This window comes from Vigna unguiculata, chromosome 10 (assembly GCF_004118075.2).
Source record: "Vigna unguiculata cultivar IT97K-499-35 chromosome 10, ASM411807v1, whole genome shotgun sequence".
Classification (NCBI taxonomy): domain Eukaryota; kingdom Viridiplantae; phylum Streptophyta; class Magnoliopsida; order Fabales; family Fabaceae; genus Vigna; species Vigna unguiculata.
Window position 1 is genome coordinate 29,648,889 of NC_040288.1, and position 24,812 is coordinate 29,673,700.

The following is a 24,812-nucleotide window of genomic DNA, read 5'->3' on the forward strand; positions in this document are numbered from 1 at the left end:
TGTGTTTTATGTTAGTATTTGATTTGTTTACACTATTACATGTTTTTACTCCAATATTTATTGGGTAGTGCATTTAACACGTAAAAACCATCTAACGTAATTGGATTAAAATGACTATATTCATTCATTTCTAAAGTTTAAAAACTAAAATATATCAAAATTTTGGATAAGGACGAATTCTAATTTTGTGTCAAAATTTATAAACTAAAAACATATCAACCCTAAATTATATAACCTAGAAGTATCAAGCTCTTCGGTTAAAAGTCTAACCCATGTAAAATATGTAGTACATATCTCCACATCAAAACTTTCTTTCACCTTGTGGATAATTTTTTTTTATATAATTTTTAAGAATTTAAGTATATTAAATTTGAATAAATTTTATTTCAAAATTATTTAATTTTTAAGTTTTTTAGTTTAGATAAAATAATTTGATTTTTAGTTTTCTTATTTATATAGAGTAATTCAATTACTAAAAAAAAATTGTCACCAAGTCGAACATGTGACACTAAACAACAATCTATGTAATCATCCATACAAATTAACCACCATGAATATAAAAAAGTGACTAATATTTACAAATAATAATAGTTCCATTTACATTGATCGAGAAAATCTTACAAAAATTAATAAAAAAAATAATCCTCATAAGTAATTTACACAACCAGAGGTTAGTTTACAAATGTAATTAAAAAAACCTAGTTGGCAATAGTATAAAAATAGTTTGGTTAATGTTAATGAAGAAAATGTTGATTAAAATCGGTCGAGAGATATTTTCAACTAATATAGGTTAAAAAAATAATCTCAACTAATATTAATTGAAAATAATTTTAGATGACATCAATTAATGACATTATGATCTTTATTAAATTGATATTTCCACTACAAAAATATTATTAAATAGCAACAAATTTTATGGACTAAAATAATTAATTAATATATTGATTAAGTTAAACATTATCTTATAAACTAAAAATATTACCTATTATCAATAAAATATTATAATTAGTCTGGGAATTAAAATTTAAATTAATTTTTAATATTAACTACCAAAAATTTTAACTAATTAATAAATAAGTCATGTATATGTTTTTTTTTTATATATCAAACAAAATAAATTTTAGAAAATTGGACTTAAAGTTTAACTCAATCCCATAAAACTAATTTAAATGAGATTTGTACTCTACTTATATATTATAAAATTATTTTATTTCGAATTGATGTGAAACTTTCAACAACTACAAATCAAATAAAACTCAATTCAATCACAATGCTAACCATTACTCCAAATTCAAAGTAAGAATAACAGAATAAAAGATTAAAACTAAATTAAGAAGTCTAACGATAAGATCATAATTTCTCCAAAGAGGAAAAATATGATATAATGTTAAAAATGTTATCAAATGACAAAAACAATAAGTGTCTTCAAGAAGTACCTAACGTGACTCCTTATAAAATGAAAATGCTGATAATTAAAACAAAAAAAAAATTATATAATCAAACACCTCATATAAAAGAAGTAGCTATAATGACACTAATGAACAAAAATGTGAAGTCATTTAAAGATTTCAAAAAAGTTAAGTAGTAAAAAATGATTATTGATAAAATCTTATATGTATAGTATGATACATAGGAATGATGAAGGAAATATTTAAAAGGGACTAAAATTACATATTTTTTGACATCTAAAATAGCAGAGAGAAAAAAAAAACCCCAAATTACAAATTAAGGATTAAAATATTAAAAAATAACAATTTATTCAAATAACTTTTTAAATTGCACTATTACCTTTACACAAGGAGTGAAAGAAAATGGAAATTAAGCATGTGTTTTATTGATTGATTCCTAATTATTTACTAATACCGACCCCACCTACTCTCATAATTTGGTGGTTATGATAATAAATCTCCAATTTGCACGACACTTAAAATTAGGTCTATCACTACACAAAAAGATGAACTAATAATTAGAACTTTCCATAAAGTTGCAATGATAATAAAATTTTGCTCTTACATTATTATTATTACTATTATGCACATTCATATCTTAACTAAACTCATTGAAAATATGATGTTTATTTTATGTGATGAGATTTGACCTAAAACTTAGTTAATTATATAATCACATGATGCCATGCAAACCCTAAGAATTGAAAGGTTGTGATTGAAAAAATTGGAGAATGCCCTAAAAAAATAAGAGCCCAAAAGAAAAGACATGACACATATGGGTCAGCCTGAATGGAGTTGTCAATTTGCTTTGTTTGGATTATATATAAACAACAAACTCATTTTGTATCATATAACCGAAAGAACAGAAACCAGTGCACATAATTTATGATCAATAATTGCCTCAAACACACACAAATTTTGGCTCAAAGTGGCATTGCATATATAGTTTCTTGGGATGTGTTTTTTTTTCTTTGGAAGTATTGCTTTCGTTTCTTTGTTAAGTTACTTTTCTTTCAAAACAAAATCTGTGAGAAAGTCTCAATAATGCATAGTGCAATCTGTTCTCTTGCCATTATCTTTCAGTGTCTCTGCATGCTTACAATATCAGAGAAAAACTCAACTTTTGTCACCACTTGCCCTAAAATAATGCCATCAATTCATCATTTATATATACAACAAAAACTCTTTAACCAACCATGAGAAATATAATTAACATCTTTTTTTTTTTCACATCTCTTTCATTACTTCATGTTGGTTCACTAATGGTCTCTAATAAGACAATTCTCATAATTGATGTTTCATGTAGCAAGATAATTAAGGTAACATTTTTTATATTTATTCTTTTTTTTATCCATGTACAAATTCGTCATTGTATAAAAATATAGACAAGCCTCTTTTTTATATTATAATTTACAAATATGATTATTAAACATAATTAGTTTAACTTTATTTATATTGACAACCAAAATTAAAAGTGATTTTTGATATATATATATATATATATATATATATATATATATATATATATATATATATATATATATTAAGATAATAGTCATAAAAGTCAATGAACTTGTATCATGGGCATTTCAGTTAAATATATATTATTTATAATTTGTATATTATAATTGTTGTTTTTTGATTAAAAAGAGTTGGTTATCTTAACAGTTTGTATAGAAAAAAAAAAAAACTAAAACTCGTTATATACAAATTATGCCGCCTTTTAATCTCAAATATAATCTCTAAAAGAAATCTGAAAATATGACGTGACATGAAAAATCAGATTCTCAAAAGTGTTTTTTAAACCAAATTCACTAAACTGCGTACTTTTATTATAGTATAATATCCTCTCGTCTTTTATCGTTTTTTTTTTGGAAGACAACTTTTTGGAAATGCATTTGTCACGACATGCATAATTTATTAGGAAATTATTTTCAAGCTTCAACAAGACGATATTTCTTAATTATGAGATCAATGACCATCCATGGTACTTCTTCCCAAATAACAAAATAGGTTTGGATAGATTTGTTAATCAAAATTATAAAAAAGTAAAATATTTTTTTTTACAAGCTATTTTGGTATAAATTAATTAAAGTGAAACATTATCCTTTAAATTTTTTTTTTTTAATTTGAGTACATGGTTTAATTTCAAAAAGCATATTTTATTTTATTTAAATATTCACGAAGAAGTTATTCTAAACAAATTTATAATCCTAAATCATAATAAAAAGGATGATTGTCAGAGATCTTTCATCGACTACATATAAAATAAATGTATAATATACAAGTAAGTACAAATTTTACATTACAAACTCATTTTATAAGATTGAAATATACTTGTTAGATATGTATATAAGTCATAAGAAGGAAAAACATGCACTTTGATGAAAAACAACTAAAATATAGTTTTTATATTGATCTATTGAAAACTTATCCAATATATAAAGTACAATATCTTATAATACAAGGAAAAAAAATAAAACTTAATATATCATTATAATACATTAATATTTGATAATATACAAGAGAATCAAATATATGATATCTCCATCAATAAAATTAAAATAATTAGATATATGATATTTCTAACACTCAAATTTACTTTCTAACATATGAAAATACATTGAGAGAGAAAAAAAAATGAAAAATATGAAAGAAAAAGACAATGGAAATGGATGGTGGGTTGACCTAGCTTAGTTTTCCACATTAGAAAAGAAAATAACAAAAAGAGTGGGATGAAAGATAAGAGAAGAAGATTGGATGAGAAAAAAATGAAAGGAAATCATAAATTGGAGGTTAGCTCTATGTGGAGCCAAAGCTCCATCCAATATGTGTGTATCTTAGAAAGAGACTTGTGCATAACTAAGGAAGAGACCAATTTGCACATTGTTTTTTCTTTTCTTTTTGTTATTGGAGGACCTACCTATGTGATGTTTCATATTAATATCAAACTTTGCTTTTTGTGTGTGTATATATATATATATATATATATATATATATATATATATATATATATATATATATATATATATATATATATATATATATATATATATATATATATATATATATATATATATATATATATATATGTGTGTGTGTGTGTGTGCTATAGGATAAAACAAAATGTGTGGGTTGCTAAGAATGCGTTGTTTCTAAGCTGACTAGGAAAAAAAGAGAGAAAGAAAAGAGAGGTAGAGAACAAATATTGACACAAAAAAATTTAGAGAAAAAAAAAGTTAAAATTGAAGGATATATGGTTGGCAAAGATGTAGAAAAGGTGGGTAAAAGCTAGTTTGGTGACAAAAAAAAAATGGAACTTTTAAAATACACGCACACCCATGTAATAACCCATGATCTCTTCTTCCACCATTTTCGACCTCACACGAACTTTTTGGCTTTCTTTTTGTTACTTTTGCAATGCTATTTGCCTTGGATGCTCACATGGCGTTTTGGGGGTTTGATTAGGTAACTTTAGTTTTATTTGCATAGTGTTTGGAGCATATGGGTTTCATTCAAAAGTTCTAATCACTACAGAAATTATGCCTTTTTTTTTTTATATGTTAAAAGATTTGTGATGAAACTATAATTGCAACTATTAATTGCTTATTGCTTTTAATATTAAAAGGTGAACAAAACAAGCTATTTCATTAGTTTCAATTTTTTTTTTTTAAAAAGGTTTCATTAATATTATTGAACAATCAACCCATGGAGAATATATTTCCTTTTGGTCACCCAAAAATATAGGTGGAACTTATAGGGTGTGCTGTGGACTCTCAAATTCATTGTTAGATTCATATATATATTTTTAGAGTAGAATCCATCATTAAAAAATATATAATTATTTTAAGGTTAAGTGTATTTTTAGTCTCTAAATTTTGATTCAAATAAAAATTTGTTTCTATCTAAAACACTGATACATTTTGGTCCTTAAACTTAAAAAATGAACGAATATGATCATTTTAACCCATATACATTAACTTTTTTTTTAAGTGTCGAACGCATTTTTCAGTAGATATTAAATCAGAAATGTGTCAAACGGTATAAACAATTCCAATACTAGCATGAAACGCTTTCGACACATGAAAAAAGTTAATGTAATTAGATTAAAAGAACTATATTAATTTATTTTTAAAGTTTAGAACCAAAATATACCAAAATTTCGGATAAAAAAAAAATTCTACTTTTAAGTCAAAATCCAAGAGTAAAAATATACTTAATCCATTATTTTAGTTCACGTGCAAATCAAATCCTGAAGTTCGTCACACCAATAGAAAATATATTCTAATAATTTCAGATAAATATTGAACACGAAAGTAACTTTTAATTTGAATATATATTTTGGTTAGAAAATTATTATCAGAATTTGCTAAAAAGATTCAAAATACACCAAAGATGACTTCTACAAGCAATTAAACCATGCATGATCATAATTGTTATTGAAGCATGAAATTTTGTTAGGGTTTCATAAGATTTTCGCTGTTTTTGATACATAGATGTAGAAGAAGGTGTAAGGAATCTGTATTTTGTGCCAACTCCACTTAAAAACACAATTTTTATAATTTTTTGGCTGAAAAAAAAAACACAACTTTGAGACAATGAAAAACTGCCAAATGTGTGAAACTTTATGGCATATCTTTGTTCATATTAATAATAAAAATAATAATAATATCTGAATCCCACACTCCTAGGAGGTGGCTTCTTGCAGACAAAAGGTGCTTACTAGAATTCCTTAATGGAAAGGTGTTTATCATTATACTTTTTGAAGGTGAGGGCAATTTTGCAGAGAACATGCAAAATATATAAATAAATAAATAAACAATAAAAAAAATGATACACTTGTATATTATGTGGCCTTCCATATCTAGAAGATGCCTTAGAGAGGGTTCTCTCTTTTTTGGTGAGAGAATCTGCTTTCATTGAGTGAGGTGACTAAAGGCAACAATGGTGGCAGAGTGGTGTTTCCATGAGGCAATTGAGTTTGGTTATGTCAAAAATACAACTTTTCCTTTCATTTCTTTATGTTCTTTCCCCAAAATTTACTCTAAATTTTCCTTTTATCAGGAGATACCAGTTAGGATAAGTTGGTGTTTATGAAGAAAAAGTGAATCGAAAGAGAACAAGTAAAGTGAGATGATTTAATATTAGTTGGTTTAAAACGTTTTTGAATTATAATAATGGGGGAAGATGTTTCTTTTCAGATATGATTTTTTTTTGTTGATGTAATTATTTACTTTATTATTATTTTTTAGAGTATATATAAACTATATTTGATAAAAGAATCAACTTAATGATTATATTTTTAATACAATTAATTAGTTATATTATAATTTTTCAATTATTAATCATCATAATACTAAATACGGTTTCTTTAAATACGAAACCTAGTTAACAACATAATTAATCAACACTCGCTCCATACCAATATCATAGCTAAAAAATATCTACAAATTTTCGTATTCATAAAAAGACTTTACTTTCACAAGAAAAATTATAATGTTAATTAGCATTCAGCTTATTTTAAAATTGTCTAAATAGGTTAGAATATGTGAACTAACTCAGTTCACTACGGATTTAGATCGGGTTAGATTGAAAATTTTTTACAAATTTTATCATAGGTTAATTTTTGATCCGGTCCACTAAAAGTCCAGCTCACCCTCATGAACCGGTTTAGCTTTACCAACCTGCAGATAAAGGGTCATAAGTGTTTTTTATTATTTTGAGTTTTGCATTTGAATTGGGTTGAGTTGTTTGTAATTTATTGTTAAATAGTAATTTATATTTTTGTAACTTATATTTGGAGTTTAACATCTTTTTGAATTTTATTAAAATTTACTTAGATTTTAATCAGAATTATAATTTAGTTTTTCTGTGATAGAAAAAAAAACATTGTTAAGTGAGTCAGTGAGTCAAGCCGTTTAACTTGTCTAAAAGAGTGTGGTAGATCAGATTGGATTTGAATTTTTTTTCTTTAAACTCACTGACAAATAAGTCAAATTGGATTGACTCACTAAATAATAATTTATTTTATAAATGACTTACACGTCTCTTACAAAGTTTAGATGAAAACAAGTTTTTCCATACTTTTTTGTTTCTATAATTTTTCATTATAATAAAAGAATTTAAAAATGATACGTGGCTTAAGTTTTAGACGAATATGATTTTTGAATTGATTATTTTAAAGATTAATATATCAAATTTTAGATCTTTATTAGAGAGTGAAAGATTATACAAAGGACATAGACTAAAATAATGCAGAAGGTTGGAGCGTGGCCCTTCACATTTTGTGTGCATGACAAAAGTGTCCTCACAATATAACAGCATGATTTCAAACGCAATCACTGCACTGAATGTTATTAATATATATATATATATATATATATATATATATATATATATATATATATATATATATATATATATATATAATTCTTTCTTTTTATCCATATTTCATTTTTCTAATTATTTTATAAATAGTTTATTTAATGTAATTGTAAAATTATCATTTATATTTAACCCTTATTTAAAACAAATTGTGTACATATTTTATTTTTATAATTTTAAATATTAATCATTTTATAAATAATTTATTTTTTATGGTTATTTAAAAATATTTTCTAATTTTTAATAATTATTTTATTGAACAATTATTTTAAAAATTAATTATATATTCCAACTATTTAATAATCATTATTAATTTTAAATTTTTATGAAAAATTAAAAAATAAAATAATGCTATATATATATATATATATATATATATATAATTAAAGTTGCACCTAACTCTTTAGGTAATGTCTATGTTACATTTCTTTGATCTGGTGTGAAAAAAAAAAAATCTGTAAGATCCTAGAAAATGGCGTTTTAAAAGTGATAATGGTTTAAAATAGTGAGACTCAATTATTTTAATATTAAAAGGTTTTAGTATAAATAGAATTGTTATAAACGAGTTTCATTATTTTAAAACACATCATCTCTCTAGAAACCACTTTTCTAGAGTTCTTTGACTTCTCTCTAGAGGTTTTGTCTCTCTGGTCGTCTGATTGAAGAACCGAGATCGTAGGATTGATCCTCTCGGCGAGCTCTTCAAATTGGACCGATCAGTTTCTCCGTTCGCGTAAGTTGAGTTTTCGCTCTCCTTTCTTTAGTCTTTTCTGTTTTCTGTTGCATGCAAGCCCTCTTCCGCTTGCATGCGACGTTTTAATCATCAGTATGAGTCTCTACTGATCAGTGATCATAACGGTATGTCCTTATCGTTCTTGTGATGTTTCTATGTGTAGATAGAGCATCCCGTGGAGTTAGAGGTGTTGACGTTTTTAAGGCGTTGATGTTTATAAAGCTGTCTAAACAGGATAACAGGTAAGGGAAGCTAACTGTTTTACTTGAATTTCGTATAGAAATCATTCTGATGACTTTGAATTGCATGATTGAGTGTTGTATGAGTGCTTAAACTGTGTAATTGAGTGTATGATTGGATTGTGCTAGATTCGTAGACTGTTGCATGTGAGAACAGATTGAGAATCTGGTATTTTCGCCTAAGCGAGCAGCTCTCGCCTAAGTGAAAACACCAGAAACTCATCCCCTATCTCTGTGCGAGATCTCGCCTAGGCGAGCCAGTCTCGCTTGAGCGAGAGTCACTCTCGTCTAAGCGAGACAGCTTAGCCTGAGCGAGAATTCACCCATAGTTTGAGTTGTTCTTTGTTTCGAGCCTCGCTCAGACAAGAATGACTCGCCTAAGCGAGAGAGCCCTTTCGCTTGGGCGAGATCTTCTAGTTTGGGCGAGAACCTCTGCAGCTGAGTGTTATTTTCCTTGTTTCTAATGGATGAAGCTATGTTTAAATGTTAAATGTGAACTTAGTTATGATATGCATGAATTGTTGTGACTGATAATATGTGTGGTGAAATTGCATGAAGTTGGAATATGAGAAGATGTGGTTGAATTAGGATTTCAAGGGAAATTCTAAGAGGAATGTTTTAGTGTATGTAAGGACATAAGGACTCCGTATGGGTTGGTATCCTGAAACTCCAATAATCATTCACGCTCAGATAGAGCATAATGGATTATGTCGTGAGGAGTAACAGGAGGTCCTAGTCTTTGGACTTGATCAAGTCTTAGACGCGAAGGGGACTTACCCCGTGAGCGGTCGGGTGATAACTCCTTGTGTCCAACTCTGCAGAGTTTGGGAACCGTCACAGGTGCAAGCCACCCAGAGATCCAATGTTGCTTACATAATCCGGATATCGAGTCTAGGGTAATATATCTGCATTGTGGTTGTGGTGGTCTATGTGATTCTGGTGAAAATGAGAAAGATTGCATGATTTCTGTTTATAATTGAACTGTATGATTCTTTTAATCAGATTAGCTTACCCTTGCTTGTTGTGTGTTTATCTCGTGTTGAATGTTTTCCTTTTGCGATGATCACCTATTCGGTGGAAGCAGATGTGGTTGCAATGTCAAAGGTGCTTCTGGAGGATGAAGAACCATCGTTTTAGTGTTGAGAAGGAGGTTTCCAGTGGGAGCTTTAGCAGTGGTGAGTTTAAGTATAGAGCTTATTAGTTTAGTTTAAGTGTATAAGTGATATATTTTTATAGTCATCTCTTTTGTAAGACTATATTAATATATTATGTACACCGGACTATCTGTTTTGGAACTATGATGAAACTCCCTATTTTTATTAGTTTTAAGCTGCTAAAATTGGAATGTTACAAAATTAAAATAAAAAAAGGGTGTACTTTCATTTTGTCTTCTTAGGATGACCTGAGGGTTCTGGGTTTGTCATGTCTTGTTTGTGTTAGAGTTCGAGTTTAGTAGAGTTTGTCTATGAAACCAAAAGTATTAAGAACAAAAAACGTCTTGACAAAGTAATGAGGGTGCACACTCATAACTGGATCAAAGATTATTTTCCTTTCTTAATTGTAATGGTTTGAGGAAATAAGAGAGATAAACAAAAAGTTTTGGCTATCAATAGATGTTAGAGTTTTTCTTTCTGTGTCCATGTTTGTTTTGTTGCGCCTCTGTGGTTTGCGTTTAGTGGTTATAGTGTTAGAGGAATGCAGATTCGAGGTCAACTTGACTTGCTTACCTTTGTGAGGGTTGGATGTAGCTTTTGAGATAACTTTTTGCCTCAAGGATATAGGTTTGTTGTATGAAGTAGATTGATTAGCAAAGAAAGTTAAGCTTTGGGATAGTAGACTGGATAAAGAGGTTAAAATTCGGCATCAATGTTTAGACTAAGGGAGCTTCACGGGTAGGCTCACGAAATCAAATATCACAGGTTTCCTAAAAGGAGTTGAGTTCAGAGGTTGGAACTATGGAAGACATTAGTGTACACCAACTCAATAACGTTTGAGAAGACCAACTTGGTTCTACATCCCGGCAATTCTGAGGTTCAGAGTTGTACAGATACATGCAATGTTAGGAGAAGTGTCATTAGATATAGTCGTAAGACCATATCTAGTGCTTTCTTGGATTGGTGAAAGAGAAGCAGTTGGCAAATCCTAGGTTATAGAAAATAATGAGATTGTTTGGCATCGAACAAGCAAAGAAAGATAAAGATCGTGAAGTGTAAAAAGATGACAAATCCCTAGTGGGAGGTTAAGACAAATCAGAGTTTGCGGATCAGTTAGGTAAGATGATGTTTCCTAAGTAGAAAGAGAAATAACATGTGGACGAGAATGAAGTGGCATAAAGGTTTCATATTAGGTTCAATAATCAGAAGGAGATGCTTGGATCTTTTCAGTAGACAGCAGGATGTTTCAAGGAAAAGTAGTTCATGAGCATAAGCATTGACTTTGGGCTGAGGTAGAGAAATTCAAGTGTGGGAAGAAGAAGTGAACCGTTAAGTTCGATCTTGTGGGAACGATAAAAGCTAGAGAAGACAGAGTACCATAAATAATGAAAGGAGAAGAAAAATCTTAAGTAGTTGGAATTGTGTTTATGATAGTTGGTGCTGGAGCTGTTAATGCAAATTATCAAATTCAAAAGGTGGTGTTTGGGATATGAGTTTTTGGTTTCGTTCGTGATCATAAAACCTTGGTGTCGTCAATATGGTAAATGAGTTATGGTTAACTGCAAGGAGGAGTTGGAGTTTGAGTTGATAGTTTTTCTTCTATGGCGGACAAGTGAAGATTTCTTGGATGCGTGGTATGTTTCGGGGTGATCAAAGGATTCAAATTCAAAGTCAACCTGAATTACTTTCTTTACAAGGTTTTGTTGGGAGCATAAATCTTAAGGGTGACTTGGTTGTTTTCTAAGCTCATTCTGGTGGAATGTGGTAGCATAGGAAGTGATGTTACTTATTTCAAGCATGTGAGTAAATGGTTGTGCATCAAGTATGGAACAAGTTGAAAGGTGAAGACAAAGTGTTACCGGTATGAGTGTTTATCTAGTAAAGGCGCGCGAAGAACATATGCAAGGGATCTCAATGGTGAAGCAGTTTTAGTTATGTTATGAACCAGATGTTAGAACAATCACCGACAAGCGGTGGGGTTCATTATTGCATTGATATATGAAACGTAACCAGTATCAATAGTTTTACATTGGATGGTTTTGCTAAAAGTGTAGAGTCAATACAACAGGTGGAGGAGTCCTTAGAAAAGCAATGGTTTACTCGTAGTGTGTCATCGTTAGTAATCTAGTCTAACAAAGTTTGGAAAGAGAAGTAATTATATGCTAAGATCTACGACCGTAAGTGGTTAAGATGAATGGAAAATGTGTTAAGGGAAAGGAAGTTCTAAGAGTGGCTTTAAGTAAGGTTTTACAAGCAAGTTGTTATCAAGGTTTTGTGGCAAGTTTCTCAAGTGTGAAGAGAGACGTCAAGACGTTGAAGAAGAACATGATCGGCGCTTCAATGATTGATTATTCTTTGCGGTCTATTGTGGCTAAACACGTCAGGTGTGAAAATGGTTGTTGATCAGAGTGACGCAGCGAAATAATGGTGGGATATACTTATCAATAGTGGGAATACAGGAGAAGAGGAGGTATCTTACTCATGACCTGGTGGTTGATGTGGTAGTGAGTTCTCTAAAACAACATATGTGTCAGTGTTATGAAGATTTGTTAAAGATGTTTAGTGATCATCAACAGCTAGAAGTATGGAGTTGCATAGAGGGAGATGGATAGGAAATGAGAGAGAGAAATTGAGCTATGGTTTTGAGTTGTGCTATCACCTTAGAAGCGGAAAAGTGCTAGTATGTGTTTTAAGCAGAAAGAGAATTGCAGTGGTTGGTTCGACAATGAGAGAGGTTGAAGATTAGTTGTTTAATAAATGCTGAGGAAGTGTCAGAATTTGGAGTCGTTGTTGCCGCAAGTAAAGGGTCTAATCTGGAAGTGGGATAACATTATTATGGACTCTGCTGCCCTGGTCAAAGTCAGTATGAGAACCATGATGTCATGAGGATGGTGGTGGATAGGGTGGTCAAAAATGTTATGAAGTTGTGTATGATCAAGCCAGATGAGTGGTACTACAAGGAAGAAACTAGATAAAGAGAAGTGATAAAAATCACGTTTTAGGTTGAGATCGGTTGCAAATCTTTAAATTTTGGTAAACAACTACTAGAAGTAGTGGAGAATGTATGGAAGGTGAGTCGGCATATCAGACATAAGTGGGTTGGTTAGGTGTAAAGGATCATTCAAGTTTTAAGGTGGAAGGTGGAGAGTTGCTTAGAGAGTAGTGACTAATCCAATCTATACGGTTGAACATATATCGCTTAGCACACAGAGGCAGAGCTTTCAGTAAGAAGTTTAGGTGTTGCAATCGTTAAATCAGTCATGTCTAGGTGGTTGTTGTAGAGAACATGAGGAGAACATGGTTTCCTTTCTATCTGACGAGTGAATTTTCGGGGACAAAATTTTTTTTGTTGGGGAGAATGTAAGACCCTAGAAAATGGCGCTTTAAAAGTGATAGTGGTTTAAAAATAGTGAGACTCGATTATTTTAATATTAAAAGGTTTTAGTATAAATAAAATTGTTATAAACGAGTTTCATTATTTTAAAACACACCATCTCTCTAGAAACCACTTTTCTAGAGTTCTCTGACTTCTCTCTAGAGGTTCTGTCTCTCTGGTCGTCTGATTGAAGAACCGAGACCGTAGGATTGATCCTCTCGGCGAGCTCTTCAAATTGGACCGATCAGTTTCTCCGTTCGCGTAAGTTGAGTTTTCGCTCTCTTTTCTTTAGTCTTTTCTGTTGCATGCAAGCCCTCTTCCGCTTGCATGCGACGTTTTAATCATCAGTATGAGTCTCTACTGATTAGTGATCATAACGGTATGTCCTTATCGTTCTTGTGATGTTTCTATGTATAGATAGAGCATCCCGTGGAGTTAGAGGTGTTGACGTTTTTAAGGCGTTGATGTTTATAAAGCTATCTAAACAGGATAACAGGTAAGGGAAACTAACTGTTTTACTTGAATTTCGTATAGAAATCATTCTGATGACTTTGAATTGCATGATTGAGTGTTGTATGAGTGCTTAAACTGTGTAATTGTGTATGATTGGATTGTGCTAGATTCATAGACTGTTGCATGTGAGAACAGATTGAGAATCTGGTATTTTCGCCTAAGCGAGCAGCTCTCGCCTAAGTGAAAACACCAGAAACTCATCCCCTATCTCTGTGCGAGATCTCGCCTAGGCGAGCCAGTCTCGCTTGAGCGAGAGTCACTCTCGTCTAAGCAAGACAGCTTAGCCTGAGCGAGAATTCACCCATAGTTTGAGTTGTTCTTTGTTTCGAGCCTCGCTCAGACGAGAATGACTCGCCTAAGCGAGAGAGCCCTTTCGCTTGGGCGAGATCTTCTAGTTTGGGCGAGAACCTCTGCAGCAGTGATGAGTTTAAGTATAGAGCTTATTAGTTTAGTTTAAGTATATAAATGATATATTTTTATAGTCATCTCTTTTGTAAGACTGTATTAATATATTATGTACACCGGACTATCTGTTTTGGAACTATGATGAAACTCTCTATTTTTATTAGTTTTAAGCTGCTAAAATTGGAATGTTACAAAATTAAAATAAAAAAAGGGTGTACTTTCATTTTGTCTTCTTATCTCTAACTATTAACTAATATATAACATTTTATATTTCCTTTTTCCAACTCTTAATAAAGTTGTATAAAAATCCAAACTCATTTTTTAAAATATATATAAATTTAACTTCAATCCAATTATTCTAATTTATATTAGACTTGGAAATTCGATCCATATCTTTCCTGTACACTTTTCAATACCAAATTCTAAAATCTAATACAATTGTCTCTTATTAAGAAGTGATGTGTACTATATATTCAAAGTGCCAAATAATTTAAATCTAAAAAAATGTAATAAATATTAAAAAAAGAGATTGATCTGTTTTTCTTAAATTATTAATTAATTATGATTTTGAGAAAAAAACAATTTTAAGTGTACACGTTAATGGTTTACCTAACTATATATAAATGAATTGGTTAAAAGAAGTTTGAATCTCTATTCAAACTTTCAAAGAAGGATATGATATTAAAATGTACTCAGAAAAGAAGGGTTATAAATGACTTCAGAGTAAGACATCTAGTAATAGGATAAGTTTTTCATGGAAATGGATTTGGAATATATACAGTCTCCTGAGAATTTGAAGATGTTAATCTAGTTAGCCTGTCGATGATTCTGAATCTGAAGGTGTCATGCTTCTAATGCATGTGCTTGTCACAAAATTATTTCACAACACAATCTTGAAGTGAGGCCAACATTTTAAAAGAATAGAAAGAAAATTATACCGGGATAGCTACAGATATAACTGGATGTGTTCATCATTAAGCACTGATGGAGTAAGAACACCTAAATCGGTGAAAAGCAGAGTGAAATACTGAGGAGGAATATAACTACTATTACCATGTTAAACACTAAAATTTTGAGTTAAACTCACTTCGTGTGCTTAAGTCATAAAAATTACTGTGTTAAATAGTGTATTCCAATCAAATTCTTACTTATCAATATAACTACTATGCAGAAAGATGCCAGCAAACGCACCTAGTAGCTTTCAGCAGCCACATAAACTGGCTTGTTCTAACTCTTGGCGACAATTGCAATTTGGCAAGTCCCAATCATGTTGATCATACCACCTCTTTCAACAACTCCATTCGCCCCAACAAAAACTATGTCAACCTCATCCATAGTATAAGCCATTGCATAGTCTATAGCAAGCTTCACAGGTACATCATGCTTGGCCAACTCATTGGATGTTAAAAAATAAGATGTATAAAGACTGGGTGCCATAAAGTGCTATGATTTATGACATACCACCGCGGTGCAAGACAAATCATTGTCTATACTCCACAAATTCAACTCTTTGAACCATTTCCGAATTGAATCCAGCTCCATCTCAGTTGACCAATAAACCAACTTTTTATCACCACGAAAAGATTCGCTCGCGTTACCAGAGCCAACTTTCGTGGCCAAAGAACTCTCATCAACTTTTCCAATCCTCGCACCTTTCTGTTCCAATAATTTTTTTACAATGTACACAAAGCTTAACCTATAATGGGCTTCTGTATCTTTTCCTGACAAAGACTCCACCTCAGCTACAATCTGCGAAACAAATCCATCAACCCAGATTTTCTCACTAGAAGATGAGCTTTTAGCATAAAAGAGTTCAAAATTGTTCGCTACAAAGAAGTCGTCATTGGGATTTTCTGACTCGGAAAACAGGTCTGAAGTGAGAAGCATGTTCCCATCCATAACCCACGTGCTATATTTATTCTCGATACACTTCTTAATTACATAGATCTTTGCCAAAATACCCTTGATGGTCTCAGAATTTGAACCTTCCGAAGTAAGTTTATACAATCCAACACTACTTAAAAATTGGTCAACATTAATTACAGGATGTCCCCTCCTTGCCAGATCAAATAAGGAGTCAGATGGAGGGCCCATAAGTATATAATTCCTGATATTTAGCCTCTCGAAGTGGCAGAGTAAGTTTCTTGCTATAGCATCCGATACCCCAAAAAGATTTACTAAGAAGACACTATCCCGCTTCTGCCGATAGTGAAGCAACCATCCAAGTTCTTCTAGGTTTGTGACAACCTTTCCAGGATGCACTTCTCTGAAACAAAAATCAAACCATTTTAAACTACTCAAAGGTTGCATTTCCAAAATATTGAAGTCCATATATCTTTTCTCAACTAATGTAGAATCAGGTCCAGCAGTTTTCCCGTAGTTTACTCCAGCATCTCTGTGAGAAACACTTAATGCTCTCTCATGCAGAAGATTTGTGTATATATTGAAGTAACCCCGGGACTGAATAAACTTTATGAACCAAGGTGTCCAAATCCTCTCTCCCAATTTCTTATACCATCCCGTAGACACCTGGAAAAATTTTCAGAACTAAAATTAGGAATGAACTGAACTGCTGACATGTATAAAAGAACAAAATTGAGAATTACATGAGTAAAGAACTGATGTTTTTCTCTTTAAAAGCATTTTATTACCATCCCCTCAAGAAATGGTTTATTGCCCTTTGCCTTGTTCTCGTCATACCACAGCCTGAACTCTTTCCATGGCTTTGGAAAGAGAATTTGACCCCATGTGCCAACTAACTGGTATAAGAAAAGCGTTGTCTTGTCATCCAACTGTATTTTGTTTCCATGTTTACCTGAGGTAAGAAACCAATTATATTATCAATAAACAATAACAGTGTATTGAATAAGCATAGTACAACTACATGACAACCATATAACCTACGAAGCTCGAACACTAGACACAAATACATATTGAACATTTTTATAAATTATTTAAATTAATAATCAAGATTATATTCAAAATTATCTGTAAAAATCTGAACACATAATTTCATATAAAAAAAGGATCTAAGTCATCTACATAAAATCTAAAAAGTGAAAAGAGAATCCAATTCATTTTAAGATATTTCAATCCTTGTTGATCACCATCATCAAACAAGATTAGATTCTTCTAAATACAATATAGAAGAGGAAACACAAAATGTAAATGTGAAACTTACACCGTGTCTTACTTTCTAAATTCTTACAAAATCACTCTGTTTGCCCTCAGTAGCATTCAGCTGGAACCATGTCGGAGCCGTAAACAAATGTTTTTTAAATTCAACACTTTAGGGAAGTACACGTGTCGTGTGAGTGTTAAACACGACACAATAAGACAGCATTGAAGACATCAAACACAATAGACATAAGTTACACGAAGTTGATTTTCAAAGAACTTGTACAGATCTTAAGTTTATCATATCCATTTTCAAAATCATGATATCACACAAGCCAAAGTTGAGAATCGCATGGGTATTTTTAAATGTGGGCAAAACAGAGAGCAAAGATGAACTAAGCTAAATGATATATCTAACCGAAACAACACATGACTTCAATCTACACAACAACCAGATTCGCCTAACAAGTAAACTAAACCTCACCAGCAACAACAAAGAAGTTCCATATATTATTAAAGCAGTGATGAATAAGCAAACAAGAGAAATCGGTACCTGGAACAAACCTTGCTCGCTGCAACGAAACCCCGAAGATGGAAGGGCTATAATTGGAGGCATTGTAGTAGAAATTGAGAATCACCGTCTTAACGAACTCATAGTAAAGCGAAGAGAGCTCCAAGTCATCCTCCACCACGAAGGCGAACTCGTGATCGGAAGTGGGCCACCAGGCCTCCAACCACTGGGCCTGCAGGCCCACATTGCCCGTCCTGTAATGCACAACCTTCTCCCCGAACTTCCAATCGAACGCGTCCACAAACTCCAAGATCTGACGTGCCTCCCGGAGCTTAGGGTCCACGGTCGAGGCGTTGTCGGAGGAGGCGAAGTGGTCGATGTGGAGGTGGAGGTGGACGCGGTCACCGAGGTAGTCGGCGGCGGCAAGGGAGCGTAAGCAGCGGGAGAGTGAGGCGAGGCGGTTGAAAGCGAGGACGTTGATAACAAAATTGAAATTGGGATGGATTAGGGTTGGAATCGGGTGTGGGAAAGTGGATCTGTGGTTTGATTCAGCAATGGCTGGCGAGAGAGAGAAGTGGTTGAAGGTGTAGAAGATGAAGGCGGCGAGGGAGATGAGAACGAGAGGGAGGAAGTGGCGCTTGGGTCCTACCATTGCAAATGGTGAAGCAGGGTTTTATATTTCACGGTTGCACAATTCTTGTTCACGGTTTCTCCGGTGTGGTACTCTCAGATTCTCAAACTCAACAACCTCTTCAGAGTCTTCCGCACAGCTTCTGCTCTCTCTAAACCATTACAATTTTTTTTTTTTAATTAGTGCATAAATATTGAAAAAATAATTCACCACTTTAATCTATTAATTGATTTTTTTCCAATAAACCCAAATAAAAAGAACTTCTCACAAACTGAACAACACTATTTAAAATATATATATATATATATATATATATATATATATAAAAGTATGATTTATAGATATTATTATATTTATTAAATAACTTTAAGTATCATTTATGAAGAGAGTGAGCATTTTGAAGACTTAATATCTAATTTCGTCCTTTAATTTTTTTTAGTGGAATTTTTAAATAGATCCCTAATTTTTCAATTGTCCAATTTAATCTTCTAGTTTTTTTAAAAAAATCCAATTAAGTCCAAATTATTGACTAGAGCAACCAACAGAATATTGAATAGGACTGCATATGTAGCAAATTTTAAGACAAGTAGGAAAATTAATATTTTATTAATTGGGAAAGTGTTTTCAAAGTGAAAAACGTATGAAAAGTAAGTATTAAAAAAAGCGTCATGCTCAGTGGAAGAAGAAAGCGATTAGGGTTTTGTCGTTCGTGAAGATTTTTTGTTGTCGTTCTTTGAAGTGCATTGATTTCTTCTCCCTTTCTTTGATTTTTCCTTCATATTTGGTCATCGAATTTATGTGTTCCTTTAATTTCATCATGTGATAGTGATTGTAGAGATTGAGTTTCTTCGTCGAGGGTAGAGCATTGGAAGGTTCTGTGCATTGGTGGTGAAAGGTACGCTTTAAGTTTTTCGTTGTTCGATTTTGGGTTTCTATTTATGGGTTCTCGTTCTTGATATGTGTGTTGCCTACTATTGTTGTGTCATTGTCTCTGCGTTTTGTTTATTCGTGCTTTATCAGATTGTGTGTAGTGGATTGTATTATTGTTTAAGGCCTACCACGCACTTCTTTTTGGTTTGATTGTGGTCCCCCGTTTATACATTTTGTCTTATTGATTTTGGGGGCATGGGTTGTAATATGTCTTGATTTTGTGGGCATGCATATTTGACAAGGTAACTATTGTTTGTGTATATATAGGTTGAAATGTCAAACGATGTATTTGAAATGGTGGTCCACCATGGTGGTCATTTTGTTAATAATGAGGCACTGAAATATATTGGCAATACAAGTACATGGTCTTGTGACCCAGATAGATGGAGTTACTTTGAGGTAGTAGATATAGTTAAGCAAATTGGATGTGTGGATATTAAGGAATTGTGGTATGCTATAGGTCTGGGTTCTTTTTTGGGTAAAAAGTTCCACCTATTGTGCGATGATACTGGTGTAATGGACATGGTCCATATTGGCAAGCGATGGGGTCAAGTCTATTTATTTGTTATACACACAATATATGCAGCTGAGATTGTTGAAATGTTAGAGTATCCAGTGGAAGATAATGTTCAAGATAATTGTGAAGGGGAGGGTGAAGGTGAAGGTCGGGTTGCTGTTGAGGTTGAGGTTCAGGGTGGGGTTCAGGGTGAAGTTCAGGGTGAAGATGAGGTTGAAGGTGGGGTTGAGGGTGGGGTTAAGGGTGTCAGTCAGGTTCAGGTTGAGGTGGAGGTTCAAGTTGGTGAAGATGTTCATGGTAAGAGTGATGTAATGGAGGGTAGTGGGGAGGTGGAAGTCCTTCATGAAGAACATGATGATGATGTTAGTGTGCCTTGTAGGAGTGCCTCCCGAAAGAGGAAAAAAGGGAAATCCAAGGCTGGTTTTGACTGAGAAGTAATGGATGAAGAGGATGAGGAAGTTAGTCATCATGATTCAGGTTGGTCTGGTGGTGAGTGGGAGTCAGAAGAGTTGGGCAGTGTGTGTGATAATGATTCAAAGGATGACAAACAAAGTTATGGCCATTTTACAACCTTTGCCATGCCAAAAAGCATGGTTGATTATGAATGGGATGTTGGAACCTATTTTGGGAACAAGGCTGAATTCATAGATGCAATTAGAACATATGGAGTGCATAATGCTTGAAAGTCTTATAGGTTTTGTCCTTTTCTTGCAAAATTATAGAGCATTAAGTGCACTAGCAAAATTACCGAGCATTAGGTTACTGCATATGGAGAATGTGCACCAGCATACCAGATGAAAACTAGAATCTGCATGAACAAATACTAAAGTTACACCCCTGCACTGTTTTGATTTGTATTCGCGAGTTAATTACGTAAACCACAATATAGGGAAACTTTAATTTTTGTTTGAACTTGTTCCACAAGGTGTGTAAAAAAATTTGTTTGAATGAACCAAACATAATGTCCAAACATATTCAAAGATATAATGTAAGACTTCATCATCCAAAATTTGAAAATTCTATTCAATGATATTGTCCATAATATATTCTTTTTTGAATACACAATCGCATTACAAGAGTTAAATTCATACAACCCATTCTTTCTTCATGGAATTCTCACTACCATTGATAGTAGGATCACATTCATTATACCAAAAATAAAAATCAACCATATCAACAGTTTAACCCACTTCTTTAACACCGTAATATCTTTCTCTAAATTACATATCTTCTTCCTCTATCTAAAAATAGTAGAATCCCTTTGGTCACCAACATCTTCAATGCACCATTTGAAGTAATTGCATCCAAAAAAATCTGAGCTTCCACTCTTTTATTCACAAAAAAAAAAAAAACATAAACTCATGGTTACAAAAACATTAACAAAAACCACAACAATAAACAAAACAAATTTTTCATTAACATTACCTTATAGTTGGGACAACCCTAAAATTGTTTTCCCTCATTCTTTACAGTCCTTGTCGTTCTTAACACTACAAACTCTCTACAATTACAAATTGGGGTTATCGCAAAACACCTTGACCCAGATCCACTAGAGGGGATGTTATGATTTTGAATCGTTGAGGCATTGCATGAACAAGAAGAAGATGACACAGACCTAGCCATGACTCATCGAAAACCTAACCTATAGATGGTGTTCAATGAATTAGGGCAACGTTCAAAATGTTCCTTCATAAAGGGATGGCACATCACCACCACGACTTCCACTGATATTCTAAACATGTGTCAATTTTTCATATATACTATGCCATCTCAACAAAATCTAAACTACGTTTACATCAAATTAACAGAAAGGACCAACTAATACGTTTTTAAAAAACTAGATGACTAAATTGGACAAATGAAAAACTATGGGTCTATATGAGAATTCCACTAAAATTAAAGGATGAAATTAGGTATTAAGCCTATTTTGAATTACAATATTATTAATCCATTTTTTTATAAGATTATAAGTAATTTATTTAAATAGAATCTAACAATATTATTAGAATTGGTATAAAAATAATTTTAGAATATTTAGTACAAATGTCAATTTTAATAAAAACATTAATATAACATCAATACAAAAATAAATTTTGTTTTAATTTGTAAAAGAAACAACATTTTTCTTTAAAAAAAGGAATTGAGTTGAATAATAAAAAAAAATTGAATTGAATACAAGACAATGATTGTGACATTGGTGTCACGTTATACTAATAGTGTCATGTCACACTAAGATTGTCACGTCATACTACTATTACCACATGGCATAATACGAACTTGACATGTGGAAAAAAACTAAAAAAAAAAGGAATAAAAAAAATAACGAACTGATATGACAAATCTTTAATGACATTGGTATAAATCTAACATAAAGGAACTAATTGAATCAGTTATTCAAAACATTGGACTTAATTGAAACATAAAGAAAAAAAAAATATTGGAACCTACTTATATCAATTCAACAAAAAATAGAACCAAAAGAATAATTTAGCTTTTTATTTTCTTCTTCTCGCTTTCTTTTTTCCTCTATACTGTATGGGTCGAACAACCTTATATGGTAAGTCGATAAAGGTAAGTGAGAGTCAAGCAACAAATTATGTGTCACATGAGGCCTCTCCCAGCAGCCAACAATTAGACTGCTCACAAGACTCCATAGGTTTTGCAATGGGATTTCATCATGAAATCCTTACCTAAGAAGGGTTTAACAATAATCCTCAAATTAAACAACTTTACAAATGAAAATCCTAAATAGTAAATCTTCCAAATCAATTGTAACATAAAAAAATAAAAAAATTTACAATCAAATGTTTTCAAAATACAATGCATTAGGTTATTATTACTTTTTTATATAAGTTCACACACTCTTACCTACTGTCTCTTTCTAGCCTTCAAACATGTGGAGTAAAAAGGTTATGGATAAGATTCACTTGAACTATTTGGTGTGAATAAAAATGGACTCCAATTTGTCCTTCAAGGATAACAGGATAACCCGTGCATTTGGAGTAGTTAGGAAAGCGGTGGTAGAATTTCTCGTTCCTTTAAATGTTACCGAATTATTGACCGCATTTTTTTGCCATGCATTTATTGGAAGGACTACAACGATACTGACAAAGAATGGGTCAGACATGTTAGGGGCAACCATCTACGATGAGATTATAAGATTTTTTTATACATAATCATAAAATAGGAAAGTAAGACAAATATCACATGAAAATATAGCATGTATTAATAAAATAAATTGAAAACTCTTTCAATTTTATAAAACTTGGATTTTTATTATACTTTACAAAGATTTTTGATTAATTTTGTAGTAACTAGTCAAGATAAATGGGTCTCACCATGACCAACAAAGTAACACAAGGACACTTCATCTTGAGTACTAACTACTCATTTAATCCCAAGGTTATATCTCCAACTACAATAATCAAATCTTTGTTTATCATAAGTTTTATTTTGACATTAAATCATGTAATTGTATAAATAAATAAATAGGATAAGTGCATAACTAAAAATAAATATTTAATAAACATAGAGACCAGTACATGACTGGAGATAATATAAATGAATAAATAAATATAAATATAAATTGAATAAATAGGATCAGTGCACAATAGGAAATAAATATTAATAAATAAATAAATAAGAACGAGAATTAAATATAAATTAAAATGAGGTTAGCGACATCTCACTTAAAGTAAATATAAGAATACAAATAATTATGAAGAGATAAAAAGATAATAAAAGTAAAGATATAAAATTATCAATGTCTCATCCCCTTACCTTAACTATAGAAGATATGCCTGAAAAGTTTGAAGATGATCCTTGTAATTTATTTTTGGGTTAAATATGTTTTTGGTCCCTTAACTTTCAGTGAATTTTGGAATTAGTCCATTTTGAAACTTTGGACCAATTTAGTCCTTCATCTTTCGGAATACGTGAATTTAGTCCTTTTAATCAAATTTTGTTAGGTTTATTTGATGTTTCGTACGCATTTTAAGATTGTATTTGAGTTGTTTATACTGTTTGACACATTTTTGCTTTAATTTTAAGTCAAATACTATTGTGAAACACGCTTGAAATGTCAAATAAACTTAATAAAATTTGATTAAAAGGACTAAATCCACGTATTTCAAAAGATGAAGGACTAAATTGGTTCAAAGTTTCAAAATGGACTAATTCCAAAATTCACTGAAAGTTAAGGGACTAAAAACATATTTAACCCTTTATTTTTCTCCTCTTTCTTTTCTCACGCTCGCAGAGACTCTGCTTCTTTTTTTCTTATTGTTTCTCTTCTCTTCTTCCGTTTCATTTACCTCATCCATATTTATAATAACATTTGCAATCATTGCATTTAGTTTAGAATGCACTATTTTTTTTGTTTCAATTTCCTTGTGTTAATCTGGTTAGTTAGAGATTAGGCTTTCCAAGATTTTTATCTTGCATTACATTAAAATTAACATGACATTAAATGTTTGTTGTCCATCTTATCTTGTATTATCCACTGTTGATGCATGCATGTGAAGAAAAAATTGAAAGAGAGACTTTAGTTATTGTTACGTGATTTTTTCCTTTTTAATGTATTACAATTATATATACTAGCATACACACAGGCGTTGTCGCGCCTGTGTGTACGCATTTTTTATATTTGCGTGATATTATATTAATAGGTGGTGATAATATAATATTATTAAGTTAATATATAAAATAATTATATTTATTAAAAATAAAGTAAAATATATAAGAAAATATAAGAGAATAATTATTGATAAATAGAGAAAAAAAGTTTGTAAAAGTAATGGTTAATTTTCAAAAATTTAATAAATAATTATATTTTAAAGGGTAAAATTGATATTT

The 24,812-nt window shown here is 31.5% G+C and overlaps 1 protein-coding gene across 2 annotated transcripts; it reads right to left on the reverse strand.

Moving 5' to 3' along the window:
* Positions 1-14,968: 14,968 nt before the first annotated feature.
* LOC114165683 lies at positions 14,969-18,658 on the reverse strand. 2 transcript variants are annotated; one of them, XR_003599754.1, is made up of 4 exons: positions 17,923-18,658; positions 16,904-17,067; positions 15,444-16,781; positions 14,969-15,251 (listed from the first exon to the last, which is right to left on the reverse strand). XR_003599754.1 is itself a non-coding variant. In XM_028050249.1 (3 exons), the coding sequence occupies exons 1-3, from the start codon at positions 18,530-18,532 to the stop codon at positions 15,696-15,698; spliced, it is 1,860 nt and encodes a 619-aa protein (XP_027906050.1). In that variant the 5' UTR covers positions 18,533-18,658; the 3' UTR covers positions 15,258-15,695. The 2 variants fall into 2 exon arrangements, 1 of the variants encoding a protein (XP_027906050.1); XM_028050249.1 differs by lacking the exon at positions 14,969-15,251 and having other exon boundaries at positions 15,258-16,781.
* Between the last annotated feature and the right edge of the window lie 6,154 nt (positions 18,659-24,812).